Source organism: Dermacentor variabilis, chromosome 6 (genome assembly GCF_050947875.1).
Source record: "Dermacentor variabilis isolate Ectoservices chromosome 6, ASM5094787v1, whole genome shotgun sequence".
Classification (NCBI taxonomy): domain Eukaryota; kingdom Metazoa; phylum Arthropoda; class Arachnida; order Ixodida; family Ixodidae; genus Dermacentor; species Dermacentor variabilis.
This window is the reverse complement of record NC_134573.1, coordinates 44,383,404-44,399,596: the sequence shown is the minus strand read 5'-3', so window position 1 is coordinate 44,399,596 and position 16,193 is coordinate 44,383,404. Positions and strand designations below refer to the sequence as shown.

Sequence of the window (16,193 nt, the reverse complement as noted above, 5' to 3'; positions counted from 1 at the left end):
TTACAGAGGCCGCACTCCCTCGTGCGCAGCGTGTCTACAATCAGGGAGGGTCTGGTGTTGTCTGACAATTTGCATTTATGGAAAATTTTGGCAATAAATAAATAAGATACCCCGAACATTTTTTTTGCAACTTAAACAATTATGTGCTTTGGTATTTCAAATGCATAGCATGAGCGAGATGCTCTGCTGTTTATGTTGGTTTTGTACACTAAATGCAAACTACCTGGAAAGGAGCAGAAGCTTTTTTTTTATGAAATTACTACTGCAAAACACCTCAAGCAACAGAACAGAAAGGACTAGCCACTGTTAGTTTCTTGAGCAACATTCTTTTTTCCCACCATTTTCAATAAGATTAATAGATTCGTCAAAGTGGAATCAATGGTCCAAAATGTACACATCTCGTGAATAGTGCTGTGTGTGGCTACTGATTGTATAAATTATGTTCAATAGGTGAATGTTGAAATTTCTGTTCGAACAGATTTCCAACAATGGGAGATTGTTTAAACTTTCATGAAGAACAGGACGAGAGGTTGTTCAGGAAGAGAATGACGTTGATACACACCTTTCCTTCATGTAGGAGACCAGTCTTACATGAAAATAAATGGCTTGTGTGCGCTATAATTTATGTCAGCATGACTTTGCTCCCTAACTTGTGGTAATGCCCCAAATATTCATTTTGAAAGACGATGCGTGTTAGTAGTAGTCCATACTTCATATGTTGAAGTGCGCTTTATAACAGTGGCAAATGCCTGTAAAAATGCGTGTACTATTTGTACAGATCTACTTTATAAATTTTACTGCATTCACTACAGCTGGTCCACTGCAGAAGCCAATATTTTTTCATAGGTATCCTTGTGAACAGCCATCTGGTTGTTGCCCGCAGTATAGCCTTGACAGCCAGCCTTCCTGACCAGTGAACTTGAGATTTTAGATTACTGAATGCTATATCTGCCATCTGTGACTGGTTTCCTATTCAGCATAGCCGCTATGGCAGAGAAGCTCATACTTTCGACTAGATTTGCCTCAAACTCGGTGCTCCAATGTAGGCCAACTGTATGTACCTTGTCGTTAAGAAATAATTTGCTCTGCTTCCCTGCCATTCCTTGGCAGCTGTCGATGCAAATTGCTACTGATAGCTTGGTAAGTTTGGTTCGTGCTACAGAAACCACACAACAATAAGCATGGCACACTCGTACCTGTTTGAGATTTAGAGATACTGTCCATAAGAAGTATATCTGCTATGTACGACTTCAATAGACAACAGCCACGTCAGATAAGTGCTTTATTTGGGGTGTTCTAAATTCACTATGTACAATTGAAGAGGAGAAACACATGCTTGTACTTCAAATGTATATGATTCGCCATTGCAATTTTTTTTTGGCTTTGGATTGAAATATAATTGATGTTCCTGTTTGCCTTACCATATCACAAATTTTGCTTTACGCTGGCTATATCACTACATGAAAAATAATGCGATTGTATGCAGGGCAGAGCAATAAAGCCTTTAGAGAGTTAGGGGCAATTTCTTGTGCAATCTACTCGATGGCTAGAACCAAAGTAAAACCAGTGCAATCAAAATGAAGGAGCTATTTTTGTATAACGGAGCAATACAATACTTCAGATGTTCTCTTATGAAGGGGCTACACAATATTTGCTACGCCATACGTCACATTGTCTGACATTATCAGCGACGGTGAGTTGCTCAGTAGTTAAAATCCTGAAAACCTTACGGCAATAAATTCACAGCTGGCACTCGGAGCGGCGCGAAGGGCAGCGTTGAAGTACGTAAAAACCGGCGCATTACATTCGCGGCTAACACTCGGACTGGCGCGAAGGACACGTTTGAATAGTTGCATTCATCACACGCTAGAAGTAGTGAAAAGAGCTTCCGTAAATGAAAATTTATGCTGCTGCTATCGCGACTTCTTGACTGAAAGGCGCCATCGAAAGAAACCCGAGTAAGAAATTAAAACATTCACTTTCATTCAGCATATTCTTCCCAGTCGACAATCCATGTCGTATTGGTAGTGTGACTGTAGCCTGGAGATGCACTCGTACGCGTCTTCGGCCGTGCAGAGGTCAACACGGAGGCACTTGACGCTCGCTGGGCAGTTCGAACTGGCGTCTAGCTCGCACGAGAATGTCCAGGAGCCCGCCATGCCACTCGGACCCGTGTTGGTTATAGAGACGAATAGATTTCTAATGCTTGCCACTGAAAACACAAACAACGTTCAGCAAGTCTGATCCACTAGCAGCGCGTAAGAAACAGGTGGCGCCGAAACAGGGCACCCAGCATCCGCACTAGCACTCTCAAGCAAAACGCGCGCGCGTGAAGCCGTCGGCGAAAGCCGCGTGCGCGCGTCAGCTGCTTTGTAGGGGGTTGCCGGCAGTCATGGGAAGAGCCGAGCAGGCAACACATGACCTCATGGCGAGAGCCAAGCGTGCGCAAGGGCGCCCGGCGGGAGTTGCGCCGTCCTCCTCGCCATCCTTTTTTGCGCTCTCGCGTGTGCAATCATTCGGGGAAAGCAAAATACGCGTCCAAGGACAGTCTTCCACGTCCCGTAGGACAGCTCGGCTGGGTCAATGTGTTCGCCTTCTACGGCGTACTTCATGGCTGGGCTCGGGCGAGGCTCGACGAGGCAGGCAAATGCCGCAGAACGCGGCCTTTCAGATTTGCCAATTTCCAATAATTCTTGTCTTGTAATTCTTGTACTACAGCGCTCGTCTTTCCACCAGGAACATCTCAAACTTGTTGATCACACGAACCGTTATATCTATCTCGTAAAATTATTCTTGCGCCAAAATGTGTTCGTAAGTTCGCTTAGTGAATTCGTTCAGTCCTTTCAATCCCACAGACATGAGTAAAGCAGTTAAGATACGTTGTAGTACAATGCATAATTGGCCTAGTTATCAGTTTCATTCCCAAGGGATAGAGCCTTGTAACGACGACGCATGTTGAATTAAAATGACGCATAGATGCAAAAGGGCTCTCTACGAGCGCTCCCCCTGTCTTTTTTCCTTTAGTTTGTCGCCGTAGCACTGCTCTATTCCTAAGTAATGAAATTTAAATTCAGTTAAAATTGTGCCGCTTGAACCTACTTTAGAGCCTTGCTTTACTGCAGCCAGCGTCAATGAATTCAACAGTGATTATGACATTTTTCCCCACAGTTCTATACAAAGATGTTTGGCGGTCGCTGTATGCGGTCCACACATAATTAGATTATTCAGAAGAAATGATGGTGGACAATATCTTTGTGCATAAGTGGGAATCAAGCTCGAATTTATGAAGAATTCACAGCCACTAGTTTTCAGAAATTTAGCCTAGCGTCATTTGAGAAGGTAATACTAAGGCCGTCTTGTAATCTATATAAGGCGGGACAAGACGCTCCGTAATCTTTCTGTAATCTAAACAAAATGAGGCAATAAAGAAGATAACTTGGTTCCCGGCGCTACAATCATTGCTGTGAGCTTGCCCGTGTACGCGTGGTTTTGCAGGACACGTCAAAAAAAGTACCTTCAGCGTCATTTCTTTTTTTTTTGCACACTATAACTTGATGAAATGTGCGCTTTTCTTTGTATTTTTTATGTGCTGAACTCAAATTTCTCTTTTCCTGCACAGTACTCGGCGATGCGAATACGATAGTAGGACCACATGGCGCTCGTAAAGCCCCTGGATCTTCAGAAAATAGCGAGAGCTGTCGAGGCCACCACCGAACTACGCGATTGGACGATAACTTTAACGCACAGCCTTGTTTGGGCCATGAGCCGTTGGAAGACGACACATTCATCGGGAACGTCTTTCTGCGCGTTCAAAACCGGCGCCCACGTTTCGGCCCGGACATGCCCTTAGATATGACGGCTTTGTCGTGAATTTGAGCCCTATAGAAACTTACAGGATACAACGCGGTAGAAAAACATTTATAGCACAAAAATGAGCAAGCAAAAAAAACGACGAAAATGCTACAATGAATAGCTCCGTAAACAACCGATCCTCCTACTCATGCACAATGAACCAACACCCAAGTTATAGCGTCTCCGTTCACAATAGATTAACCATCAGAACATGGCGGTAGCCGGTCCGACGTTGTAACTCCGAGGTGACGCAGGCGTCGGCCTCCGTCGCTGTCGCTAGTTCCCGGGGGCTAGCTCCGGCAGTGGCGGCAGTGCATCCGTGACATACGTGGTACAGGATGTGGTCGTAGTCGGTAGGGCGCCTGGTCGCTGACGTGGCTTGGCGATTGCCTATTTGGCCCTGGACCGTGGGTGGTTATGGCTTCACGGGCCTCGACCGAGGCCGTCGAGCATTGACACGGCCCCATGGTCAGGGCTCAGGAGATGTAGCTGTCGCCGGCCAACTCTCCGGCACGGGTCCCCGATGAATCCCGATCACGTCACCAGGGCACAGCTGGCGATGCGTCTGCACCAGTCAGCAATTGCCGGCTCATCTGTCTTCTCCCTTGTTCTTTTTCTACTCTTTCCTAGCGCTTCACGTGTCGTCTCTTCGGGTGACTTCATTTTTGTCTTCTTTTCTCGTTTACCGTCACACAGTCCTTTTTGCCGACCGGTGTCGTCTTTTTCTCACCATTACACCGCCTGTCGATCATGACAGGCTCTTATATGACGATAACAACTGCGTTCGCAGTTGCCCAGTTCTCCTCCGTTTGTTCGCGCAAAGGAAAAGAAACAAAAGACAACGGGATCCACAAGATCCACTGAACTCACGGACTGGCCGCCTCATGTCACACAGCATTAGTGTAAGCAGCTCGTAGGGCTCGCGCAAATAAATTCTCATGGCACAAACCGGCAGGCACTGCAGGCAGTTTTCGCTACTTTTATAAGATCCAGGGGTTTTAGGCAGCGGGCGCTTGTTCTGGTGGCGTGCAAAATGCAGCCACCATGTATCACAAACGATCTCGCCCTCATCATTATACCACAATGCTTCATCTCGGTTTTCCCACCTCCAGTGGTGGCACAATGAGCGCCGACTGACATGCGATCTGTCTAACGCGTTTGACTCGCTAGCACCTGTACAATATAGCTAATGGGTTACTCATATCTGAAAGCGCCACAAAGAGCTAAAATTACTGGCGAATGAGAATAATGTGATGTTTACCCAGAGCGAAATAAAGCGGAAATGAAAGTTATAGACCAACTTGGGAAATGTTCTGGGGCTGACTACCTTTCACATTTTATTGCACCCTACATGAGCGCAAAGGGAACATGAATATATTATAAACACTATAAATGCAGCAATTCCAACCTTGCACTTCAACAGACTTCGATGTCACGCACTTCTTACAAAAGGAAAGTCGCTCTTTCTTTTTTTTTTGCGACAATTTTTTGCCTGCACACAGACACTATCTCTCTAGCGGGGCTCGAAGTTATACCAATATTATAGTAAACCATAGTAAACATGCGTTCTATAACGGAAAGCTATTCCAAACTTTTCTATTCCAATTATGCAATCAGGCTTCCGCGATTGGTTAAAACTTTTTGGACCACGACCACTTCACCTGTCTGTCATGCGACGTCATGAAAACCGCGATAGCTCCCCTTCAGATATGACTTGTACGCACTGAGTATGCATGATTGGACCGACCAAAAAAATTGTTAATTTTGATTGGACGCCTTTTCGCCATTAGACCTCGACTATTGATCAAAAGTTTTCGGGCTGTACCCACTTCACTTGCCTGTCACGCGACGTCACAAAACCGCGAAAGCTCACCGCGTCAAAATGACATGTACGCGTTAAAGATACCTTATTATGCCGAACAAAACTGGGTTTTCTTCTGAATAGCTGCAGGCTGCCCCGTTCCGAAAGGAATAAAAGATGGCCACCGCCGATCGCTCCAGTACTGGCTAGTCGCACCTGCCGGAGAGCATGGGTTTATTTGCGTGTAGTAAGATTTTTGCGTGGCTGTGTTACGTTGTTGAGCACTTTCGGCACGTTTACGACCTCGCTCTGCCAACTCTTCCTTGCTGAGGATCCGTTTTAGCAGCATTCTCAAACTTCCGTTGCATGCCGCTGTGATTTGCTACCAGCCACCGCAAGCTAAGTAAGGGAAAGCGGACAAATCGCAGACGCCGGCACTACCCTCTTTACTCGCTTATCGATTTTCAGTACACTGGCTCGGCCCCATCAAATCCCTCTCCACTTGAGCGTGTTCCTCGCCTCTTGTCAGTCAATTTGATAAGACAAGCCGCTCAGTCTAGGCATGTTATTCGTTTTTAAAGCAGACAACAGTTACCTCCTATGAACGAGGAGAGCGTTTCTGTTCAGACAAGCCTGGGGTGCAGCGCCCGATGCTTAGGTCGGCGGTTACGTAACTTTGACGTAAGGAGAATGGAATAAAACATATTGGTATAGTGTTACGTTATAGGGCCCATTCTGTAAAAATAATTTACCTCCGTAGTAGGCGCTCCGGCAGAATAACTTTTAGCAAGGTGCACTACCACGGGCACAATTATGCGCTTCTGTCGCCGCGTGCTCACTCAATACAATACAGTTCTATGAAGCATAATTTAAATGCACTAATAAATTCGGTATCATTTCCGAGTAGTTGTGGGAGTGCGGTGTTGTACCGCGGTAAAATAAGAAAGAAGATACCCGCGCATTTCTTGGGCTCGAAACATGAGCCCCCACAGATGTGATTCGGACACTCCACTACTGGCACGGTTCGAAAACAGCCTGTTGTCGACAACAAAAAATTGTGGGGGCACACGATGTCAATATCTGTTTTATTTATCGCCATATATAGTACGGCCATAACCAAGACGTCGTTTACTGACATGCTGGCCAAATTGCTGTTCTGTGGCCACTCTACTGCTAACATGGTTGCTGCATTACATCCCCTGAGTACCTGCTACGAATCGCTAGTTAAGGAGATGCGTGGTACTTACCGCCGAAATCCCTCGGGTCGCAGTTGTAATAGAACGCCCAGTCCCTCAAATGCTCGTAGTGGTCGACATACCAGCAGCTGGAGATCACCAGTTCGTATCCGCGTTGGGCGAGGGAGGCCGCGTATTCGGGCCATGGGAAAGAGTGGCCGAGATCGGAGCCCTTCCACACCTGCACCACCGTACTCTGGGGCGAAGCCTGTAAACACGTTTGTGCGCAGGGTTAAGCGCCGCTCACGCAAGTTTAAGGGTTGCTTCGACAGCGGAACTCCCAATACGCGACGCAGGGAGAGAGACATAGACTTCGCTTGTCAGCGCTCTTATTTTCGCGCATGCGGCTTTGCACTATATGGTAGTGCTGGCGGAAAAATCTAAAAACAGATAAACAGCATCTTTGTCTCATATCGGGCACGTAAAGAGGTCTAATACGTGATCTAAAATTACAGCTCGGAAAGAAGTGCTCTTGCCTTAGCTGTCAGAGTCACTGAGGTGGTGCTGACACGCACCTCCGATCTTCGTAAATTCCAATCGCCTCCAGGCTTTCCCATTCTGCTTGTTATTACTCCTCCTTCAATGGCGTGCCCGGTGAAAGTGATCTTGACGCTAGGTATCCGCAGGATGCTGCTGCCTTTATTGGGGCACCATCGTTTTCTGGCCCATTCAAAGAAGCGTCGTCCTGTTTGTCTAACATAAGCACGACCGCGTGATAGCAGGATGCGACACATGATAGTTTGTTGGCATATCGCGAGTTTCGTCACCTGGTTATTGCACATCCCACTTCCTTCTCACGTGTTCATGCGTCTGAACATTGTCGATTCCTCATTTGGAACTGAAAACAGCTGAAACAAGACTCATGCCATGGATATATGCAATGACGGCATGGGGGCTTTCTGACGTCGTCTCCATTTGACGAAGCCCTGCTGGGATTCTTGCATTGCTGTTTTATAATAATATTAATAATAATTCCTCTATTTTCCATCCCAACGATGCGGGAGGCAGAGAGAGAAAGCTAGATTTCCAGCTTGACGGGCTCTCGCCTCCCCGATACATATACATGATTTTTAGAAAAAAAAGGCAAACAGTACAAGAATGAGCACAGACAAAATGAATATCAGAATGCACAAACAAACGACAATTTTTGCACAAATGCATAATTCCAACAAACAAACCGATCTGCATAATATCATGTCGTACATGTCCAACAAAAACTGCCACCCTTTCGCGTATAACAAACAAAATGACGCAAATCTTTTGGCCGAATGCATTAAAGATTTAAATTTTGGCACAGGTTTAAGAAATATGGAAGAGTGTTTCTGAGCATATATTGTCCGTAACCTTTTCTGATTGAATGTATGTGCTAAATATCAGTCTTTATGGTTGCGTACGTGATATTTCTTTTCTGCAGTGAGGCCAGTTGTGCAATGAACGAGACGTTGTTTTTGAGCTCGGTAATGTATTTAGAAATTAGACGGTATGCGTACAGATCATGAAGCGGCATTATGTTGTCTTTCATAAAGAGCGGTTTAGATGGGTGGTCATATGCTACATTGTATATTATTCTGAGCATTCTTGTCTGCTGAACGTGTAGTTATCGTAGATTCGTGAGGGATGTTTGCCCCCAGTCCAAATGACAATAATTTAGATGGGAACAGAACAATGAATTGTGAAGTAGCATTTTCACTTTTATAAGGAGGAGGTGCTTATGAGTGTAAATCGATCCAACGACACGTGACAGTTTAGATGCTACGTAATTTGTGTGATCATCCCTTGCCATTTATTCGTTGAAAAGTGCGCCCAGTACTTTAGAGGAATTTACTATCTCTATTTTAAAATTCATCGTTCATATGAACGTCCTCATTTGTTAGGCGGTAAACACTGGCCTTTGTTTTGGAAGTGTCAAATTTTAGAGCCTTATATTTTGTCCACTTATCCAGCTGCCAAAGTGCTGTATTTGCTTTCATGACCATGTACGAGGCGGATGAGGCTGAAAACAATAAGCTGGTGTCATCAGCATATACGATCATTTTTATTCCTCTATCTATCGGTGTTATGTCGTTCACGTATATATTGAAAAGGAACGGACCCAAAATGCTGCCTTGCGGCACGCCGGGAGAGAGCGCGTTAACATTGGGTCGGTGACCGTTTATTTCAACGTACTGCTGTCGAGCTCCGAGATAGCTGGTCAAAAGCATCAATGACGTGCCTTGAAAGCCATATACTTCAAGCTTTTTAAAAGTAACTTGTGGTTCAAGTGATCAAAAGCCTTCGAAAAATCTACATATTTTCCTAAAGCTAAATTCCCGTCATCAAGAGATTTTAAAATGTATTCTTTTTGTTCTAATAGAGCAAGTTCGGTGGACCGGTGTTTCCGAAAACCAAATTGTGAAGGTGTCAGTATATCATGCTTAATACAGAAATTATTCATGCGGGTCAAAATTACTTTCTCAAGCTCCTTCGAGAAAGCAGGCAGTATTGACAAAGGCCTATAGTTTGCAAAGTGATTCTTGTCACCTTTCTTATAAACAATTGCTACGCTCGCAATCTGCATTTGCTTAGGAAAGACACCGTTTGCTAGACAAAGGTTGAATATATGGGTGAGACATGGTGCTATTACATCAATAACATATTTCACAGGTTTCACCTTAATACCGTCTTTATCACAGCTCCCGAAATTATTTAATTCAAGAAATACAGTCTCTACTTCGGACTCAGTTACAGGACTTAGAAAACATATCTGATCTACGGTACAATTTACGTAGCCCAGAGCCATCACGTCATAATCGTTTCTCTGGAGATCAATAAAAAATATTAAACGCATAGGCAACTTCCTGCCTGGCAATTCTTCATTTTTCTAAATGCTTTTTGTAACTTGGTCTGAAAGGGAGAGAGGATTAGGCACACCTTTTAACTTTTTTCACGTCACGTTAGCCCTAGAGTTGAGTTAAAAAAGAAATTGCAATAATACTGATCTCGAACGGTTCTTATATCTTTCGTTAGTTTATTACGAAGGCATTTGTGTGTCTTAAAAAGATCAGAATCGCGTGCTTTAGGAACTTCTTATACATCTGATCCTTCGCTTGGATTCTAGTAAGTAGACTTGGCGTTATCCAGGGCTTACGTATTTTTCTTTGACGGCGTAAGGCACTTGTAAGGAAATGATGCAATATATAATTTCACAAAGCTGCTCAAGAATAACTTGTATGCAAGATCTGCTTATGCTTCGCACAGCACATTGCTCCAATCAAAATTATTTACTCTCTGTCAGAAAAGTTCTAAGTTTTCACGTGCTATTTCAAGGTACATGTATACTGCATTGGGATCGCTGACATCACTGCATACTACTCCGGCTTTGCAAGAAGGTGTGTAGTCAGTTGTTATAAATAGGTCAAGTAGTGTTACAGATGTAGCGATAAATCGGGTGGGGGAACTACTAACATTTGTGGCATCCAAAGGACAGAATGAGCTGCTCCATTTCTCTTTTAGCGGGAGTATCAGTAAGCATGTTGATATTGAAGTCTCCGCCCATTATAATACTGTACTTATTACCACCGACAAAAGCCAGCAAGGACTAAAAAAAATAAACTAGTTTCATGCGTCTCCGCTCGGGGGCCTTTAAACAACAGCAATAATAGTTCTGTCCATTTATAATGACAGGATTTCATAGTCTGTGTCAATGCATGAGTAGGTCGGCTAGATTTCACATGAAAACTGATTTTTTTACAAGCACTGCTGCACCGCTCCCACGGCCAGTAGTTATGTTGAGATAAAAAGCGCTGTACTTATTCAAGTTAAAGGCGTTTGAATTGTCAACGTACCACGTTTCCGTTAACATTACAATGTCGAAGTGTGACTGAATTTCAGACAACATCTCGAGTTGAGCGACCTTATTTCTGGCAGACTGTACATTCAAGTGAAAAACTTGAAAAAAAATTAGTATAGATTACAAGATAGTTTGCCAAGATCTGAAGGCAAAACATAATCGGATTCAGCCACGGTAAACTGTGGGACCAAGGTTATAACAGGGGAACAGGCATTGTTTCGCAAATGACAGCTTATATACCGTGTCGGGCAGCCATGAAGTCCCCTGCCGTCATTTCATATATCTCTGGCGTGATTCAATCTTAAAAAGACTGCTAGCAAACAGAGCTTGCAGGAAGTTCCAAACGAGGTGTCGACCCTGTTAAGAGGTGGGAACACTGACATCGAAGAGGTTGTTTCAGCGTACGTAAAGACACCGATGACGCTTTCATTTATCTTTTCAAATTGTTTTCACAGAGAGACGCCCTCCTACGTAACCATGACACCAAAAACGTACACATTGATACCAGCGCTGACAAATAAAAACGCCGAGACTAAGCAGTGTGCATTCTGCCGGCTTGAAGAGTTGGGCTAGAGAACCTAACAATGAGGACTGTGCTTCCAAGCCCGAACTGGAAATCATTTCCCTTTGACTTTGTTGCTCAACAAACGGCTAGGGCCCGGTATTGAAGTGATCTTGACAGGGTTGGTAATCGTTTTTTTTTTATTAGCAGCCTCTAAATAGCGCCTGCCATGAGCTCTTGCCATGCCAGTCATGCCATGCCAAGAGCCGCCTTCGTTCTCTAAGTTCTAGAATGCAATAATCGTGGCCTTTTGTTTTTCCCTTCCCGTAGTGAAAACGTCTATTCTTGCAACTTTTCTTGACGCATTCATTCATATTTGAAACGAATATTTTTGCACGGGGACTGCTCTAACCTACACTATATGAAACCAGGCTTTTTAACTTGATCCGAAATTTTTTCGCAGTCGACCTCTAAAATTCGTGTATGGTTTTGATAAAGCGCTGGCTGTCACCTTCACGTCGTTGTCGATGGGATCCTGCCAGATCACAACCTTAGCACCTGTCCGGATCACATTATCTAGCGTTCGCTCGACGTAATACTGTTCGACGTCGCTCGTCCACTTCAGGTGGTGCTGCGAACGGAAGGCATCGACCTCGGGACTGGACTTCCTGCACACACGAGGGAGAGAGACAAATGCATGGTAACTGCTGACTGTACCACGGCATCGCCAGTTGTGCTTCTGATGAAGCCTGCATGCAATATACTAAGAGGGTCATGCTAAATAGGAAACATCGTAAATTCTGCAAGTTCGCTTCTCACCCATTGCGCTTATTACCCATTACGCGAAACAACTATATATATATATATATATATATATATATATATATGTGCGTGCGCGCGTGCGCGTGTGCGTGTGTGTGCGTGTGTGTGTGTGTGTGTGTGTGTGTGTGCGCGTGTGTGTGCGCGTGTGCGCGTGTGTGCGCGTGTGTGTGTGTGTGTGTGTGTGTGTGTGTGTGTGTGTGTGTGTGTGTGTGTGTGTGTGTGTGTGTGTGTGTGTGTGTGTGTGTGTGTGTGTGTGTGTGTGTGTGTGTGTGTGTGTGTGCGCGTGTGTGTGTGTGTGTGTGTGTGTGTGTGTGTGTGTGTGTGTGTGTGTGTGTGTGTGTGTGTGTGTGTGTGTGTGTGTGTGTGTGTGTGTGTGTGTGTGTGTGTGTGTGTGTGTGTGTGTGTGTGTGTGTACCTGGTATGTTCTTATCCACTGAAGGGCTCTGCATATGTACAGGAAACCCTAGAGCTCGTAATATCTTCAGTTCTGTACTACGAAATGATATGGAGTTGTTTCGACCTCTACCTGTGTCACCGATCATTTAAACGACGTGATCTCCTTAAGACTGGGTATACAAGAGGGGGCGGGAAGAGGAAAGCGAACGCTGGGCGAGCGTTTTGTTCGACAATTTCATAACTGCATTAATTGAAGACAAAGCTTTTGTTCTCGTGTATTTCTCAAGCATGCCCGCTAAATTTGCCTTGGCTGAGGACAAGAATGCTAGCCACCCTTATAAGAAGAGCCAAGGAGACTTCGATGAACTGCGAAGAAATCCATTTCCAAAAGACATAGCTGTCTAGGTTGAACGGATTCTGCTATCAGAGCGTCTCACCGGCACGCACTCCGTGCTAATCCTTCATGTGACATTTCGTGTTACACATATTAATTGAGAAAGGGTAACGAAACTGCCACGCAATTTGGATTTCGTGGTATTCAGTACACTGCCTCCCCTAAATACGCGGTTTGGTCCAACTATGTATCGCATCTTTAATTGAATTTAAAGTACACGATAGGGCGCGGGCACTGCGAAGCAGTCTGCTTCCCTCCCTTACTAGTTTCTGAGATCCCATTCCCAGCTCTGACAATTGTGCCTACTCAAAGTAAGCCATTTTAGAGATTCTTACGAGCAAGAACATTATCATCCACCGGACAGTATCGCGAGGCTAGAAAGCTACACGAAACGACAACGAAGAACGACATTACATGAAGCTACTGTCGAGTGGATGAGCATTTTTCCACCTCCACATGGAGGACTTCCGCCGACCGGCTTTGCCAAACTCAGCGCTCACGTGAACGTAGCAACAGCCTCACCATATCACACCTTCAAAGCTGCGAAAGAATGAACAAGTGTTATCTCGGATTTGCAGATGCCCGAAGTGGCATCGTGCAGTTGCGCGAGCTGCGAACCAGGTCACCTTAACACACGCGGGCCATAAATTGCGGTCGGAGGTCGAGAATTCTTTATCAACGCCGAATCCGCCGCTCCTACCTTCATACTGTCACCTGTACTGAAACGATGCGAGACGTTCTTTTCTTGAAACATCTTGCACCTTGTGAATAGCCGCATAGCAATTTTCTACGATCGTGGTGGTACTTAGCTAAAACTAGGTAACAAGTTCCATATCCTGGTTGTGGCGGTTATATTTCTGTAGGGATGAAGTGCAAGAATGCTCGTGAATTTAGATTTACCAGTACAAAAATGCATCCTTACTTTCTTTAGCAGTCTTTCCAACAATAACAACCTATGTAATTTTACTTCCTATTAACGGATGTTACAAGAAAGTTGGTAGTAGAAAGTTTTTACTTTCGCTTGAAGAATGTTTGCTAAAAGAAAGTTTTAGAAACGTTGGTAAGCTCTTTTCTTCCTTTCGTTTGAAGGAAGGTTATAAAAGAAAGATTTAAAAAGTTGGTAGGCCCTCTTTCTACTTTCGTTTGAAGAAAGTTTGTTAAAAGAAAGCTAGTTGGCGGTGTTCTTACTTTCCTTAAAAGAAAATTATAACATTTGTGCTTGCTTCATTCATTTGCTCATTTGACATTGCAAAAAGGAAGCACAACATGCGAAATTGGTAATATAATAATTAGTACGAATACCAGATAGTCATAGCGATAATTCCTTCCTTCAGTTTAAAGAAAAAGCAAGGAGAAAGAACAATGTTATGCTGCGCATGCACATATAATCAGCAGGAGCAAAGGTCAAAATATATTTGCCTGCCCCAGTGAAATTGTCTACTTATAGCGTTTGTTCTACTTTAAAGAAATATTTTCATACATTGGGAGTCTCACCATTTACTTTTCCGTGTGAGACGCAGACGCTACCTCTGCTCCACCTAAGAATGGCCCTATTGGCGTGTTGACGTATCGTAAGGTTGTTAATTTTTGTTCGCAACGCTTTTTTTTTACCTGGGCTTGTTTAGAAACCTTTCCTATACTATTCTGTGCAAATTATACGCAAAACTTGTCTGTCTCACAAACGCGGTACCTGCGGTCGCTGTTAGAAGTGCTCTTCCTTTTATAACTGAGGGTGATCGCTGTGTTGAGATTGGCAGTCGAAGAGAAGTACGACAGCACGAATGATTATTGTCTGGCTGAGCAATGAAAGTAGCGAAAGTGAACCTAGCACGGCCGTATCTGTTTCTTTACGCGTGCGTGCAAACAGTACGCTTGTTCCACTTCGACTGAAGCTCCCGCTGCTGTACGAAGCCAGCCATCGCCATGTTTTGTCGTCTTTATTCCTGACGCTAAGCGGAAATATGGTCTCCCCAATTCAAGATAAGTGCACAGATTCTCGAAAACGCAACACTTGGCGCCATAGAAACCGTACTTGTGGGCGGTAATCATCAATTAGTGCTCGGAAAGTGTCAAAGAAGCCCGTAGGCCGCCCGCCATTACAAGCAGATGGAGATGCACGGGCAGCGCGTTGATTGGCTCATGTTTTGGAACTAAAGTTCGCTCATGGTTCGGCTTAAATCACTGTACATGTTTTATGAATAAGCTTAACCAGGAACCCCGGAAGTCGTATATGCTGTGTCGTCCACATACACTGATACCATGCATCAGGCTATTTTATTTCTCCATTTTCTCCTCCCTTAGGCTCACTACAGTGTATGCTAATTTGACCACTTGGTCATGAATATTGCATTAAAAGCGTGTGACTTTTAAGGATATGCACAACAAGATTGCAAAATAAATATCAGTGTTTGAAAAAGTTCTTGTGTTTTGTTAATAGATGCATTTATATCCCACTCATGTTCAAGGTTGCATCACAACAGCACCATAATGCTTTAAAAATTCTGGAGAGAACGGAAAATGTCCCAGGATGTTTATAAAATGTACAAGAAAGTTGCAAGGTTGTTTCATGGTGAGGGACAGCAGGTTGAAAAAATATTCCTAGGATGTTTCTAGGTCGAGGAATGAAAAGTTTGTAGAACATTGCTATGAGGTTTCTAAGAACGGTTAAGATGGTTAGTAAACCCTGGTTTTAATGTTTGAAGCATGTTCATTCATTGTTTAAAGAAAGTTTAAAAATAAACTTCTTTTTTAATATTGATGTCCAATAGTCGACAGGATGTTGGTATCATGTTGTCAGGAAGTTTGAAAATGGTACGAAAACATTTATTAACCGCTGGTAGGTTCTAGTAACATGTCGATGTTTGAAAATGGTATGAAAACATTTATTAACCGTTGGTAGGTTCTAGTAACATGTGCCTAAAAAACTTTTGCTCAAAACTTTTTTAAGGGTAGGCGTCTGGTAAAGATTCGCAGGTGGTCAAAATCCTTGAATACGATGTGCGTCACAATCAAGTCGTAGTATTGACACGGAAAACCCAAGTTTTTTATTTATTGTATGCTTTGAACTTATCATTTCGTGCTCACCTTATAATCTTAACCTCCACGTAAGCTTAGTTTAGTATGGAGGCCACCTCCCAAAGACAGTGGTGCCCGGATCAATCTTCTTTTTAAATTGCAAAGCATTTTCTTCCTTTTTCCCTAGAGACTCGGTTTTCTTTGCGTCATTAGGCAACTTGAGAAGCCCCCCCCCCCCCCCATATCAACTTTAGTTTTCTTCAAACTTCCTCCATCTAACGTATCTGCCAAGAACTTATTCGCTTATTTGATGAATGCTGCCTGGAGCGTGAATTACGCCATACGAG

At 44.0% G+C, this 16,193-nt stretch overlaps 1 protein-coding gene across 6 annotated transcripts in view; it reads right to left on the bottom strand.

Moving 5' to 3' along the window:
• LOC142584772 (beta-hexosaminidase subunit beta-like) overlaps positions 1–16,193 on the bottom strand; it is a 154,708-nt gene that overhangs the window by 67,096 nt on the left and 71,419 nt on the right. For all 6 annotated transcript variants that reach the window (XM_075695020.1, XM_075695021.1, XM_075695015.1 and 3 more), the window contains 2 exons: positions 11,731–11,887; positions 6,901–7,096 (listed from right to left, as the gene is read on the bottom strand). In XM_075695020.1, the coding sequence (XP_075551135.1) occupies positions 6,901–7,096; positions 11,731–11,887 (353 nt within the window). The remainder of the gene's footprint in view (positions 1–6,900; positions 7,097–11,730; positions 11,888–16,193) is intronic.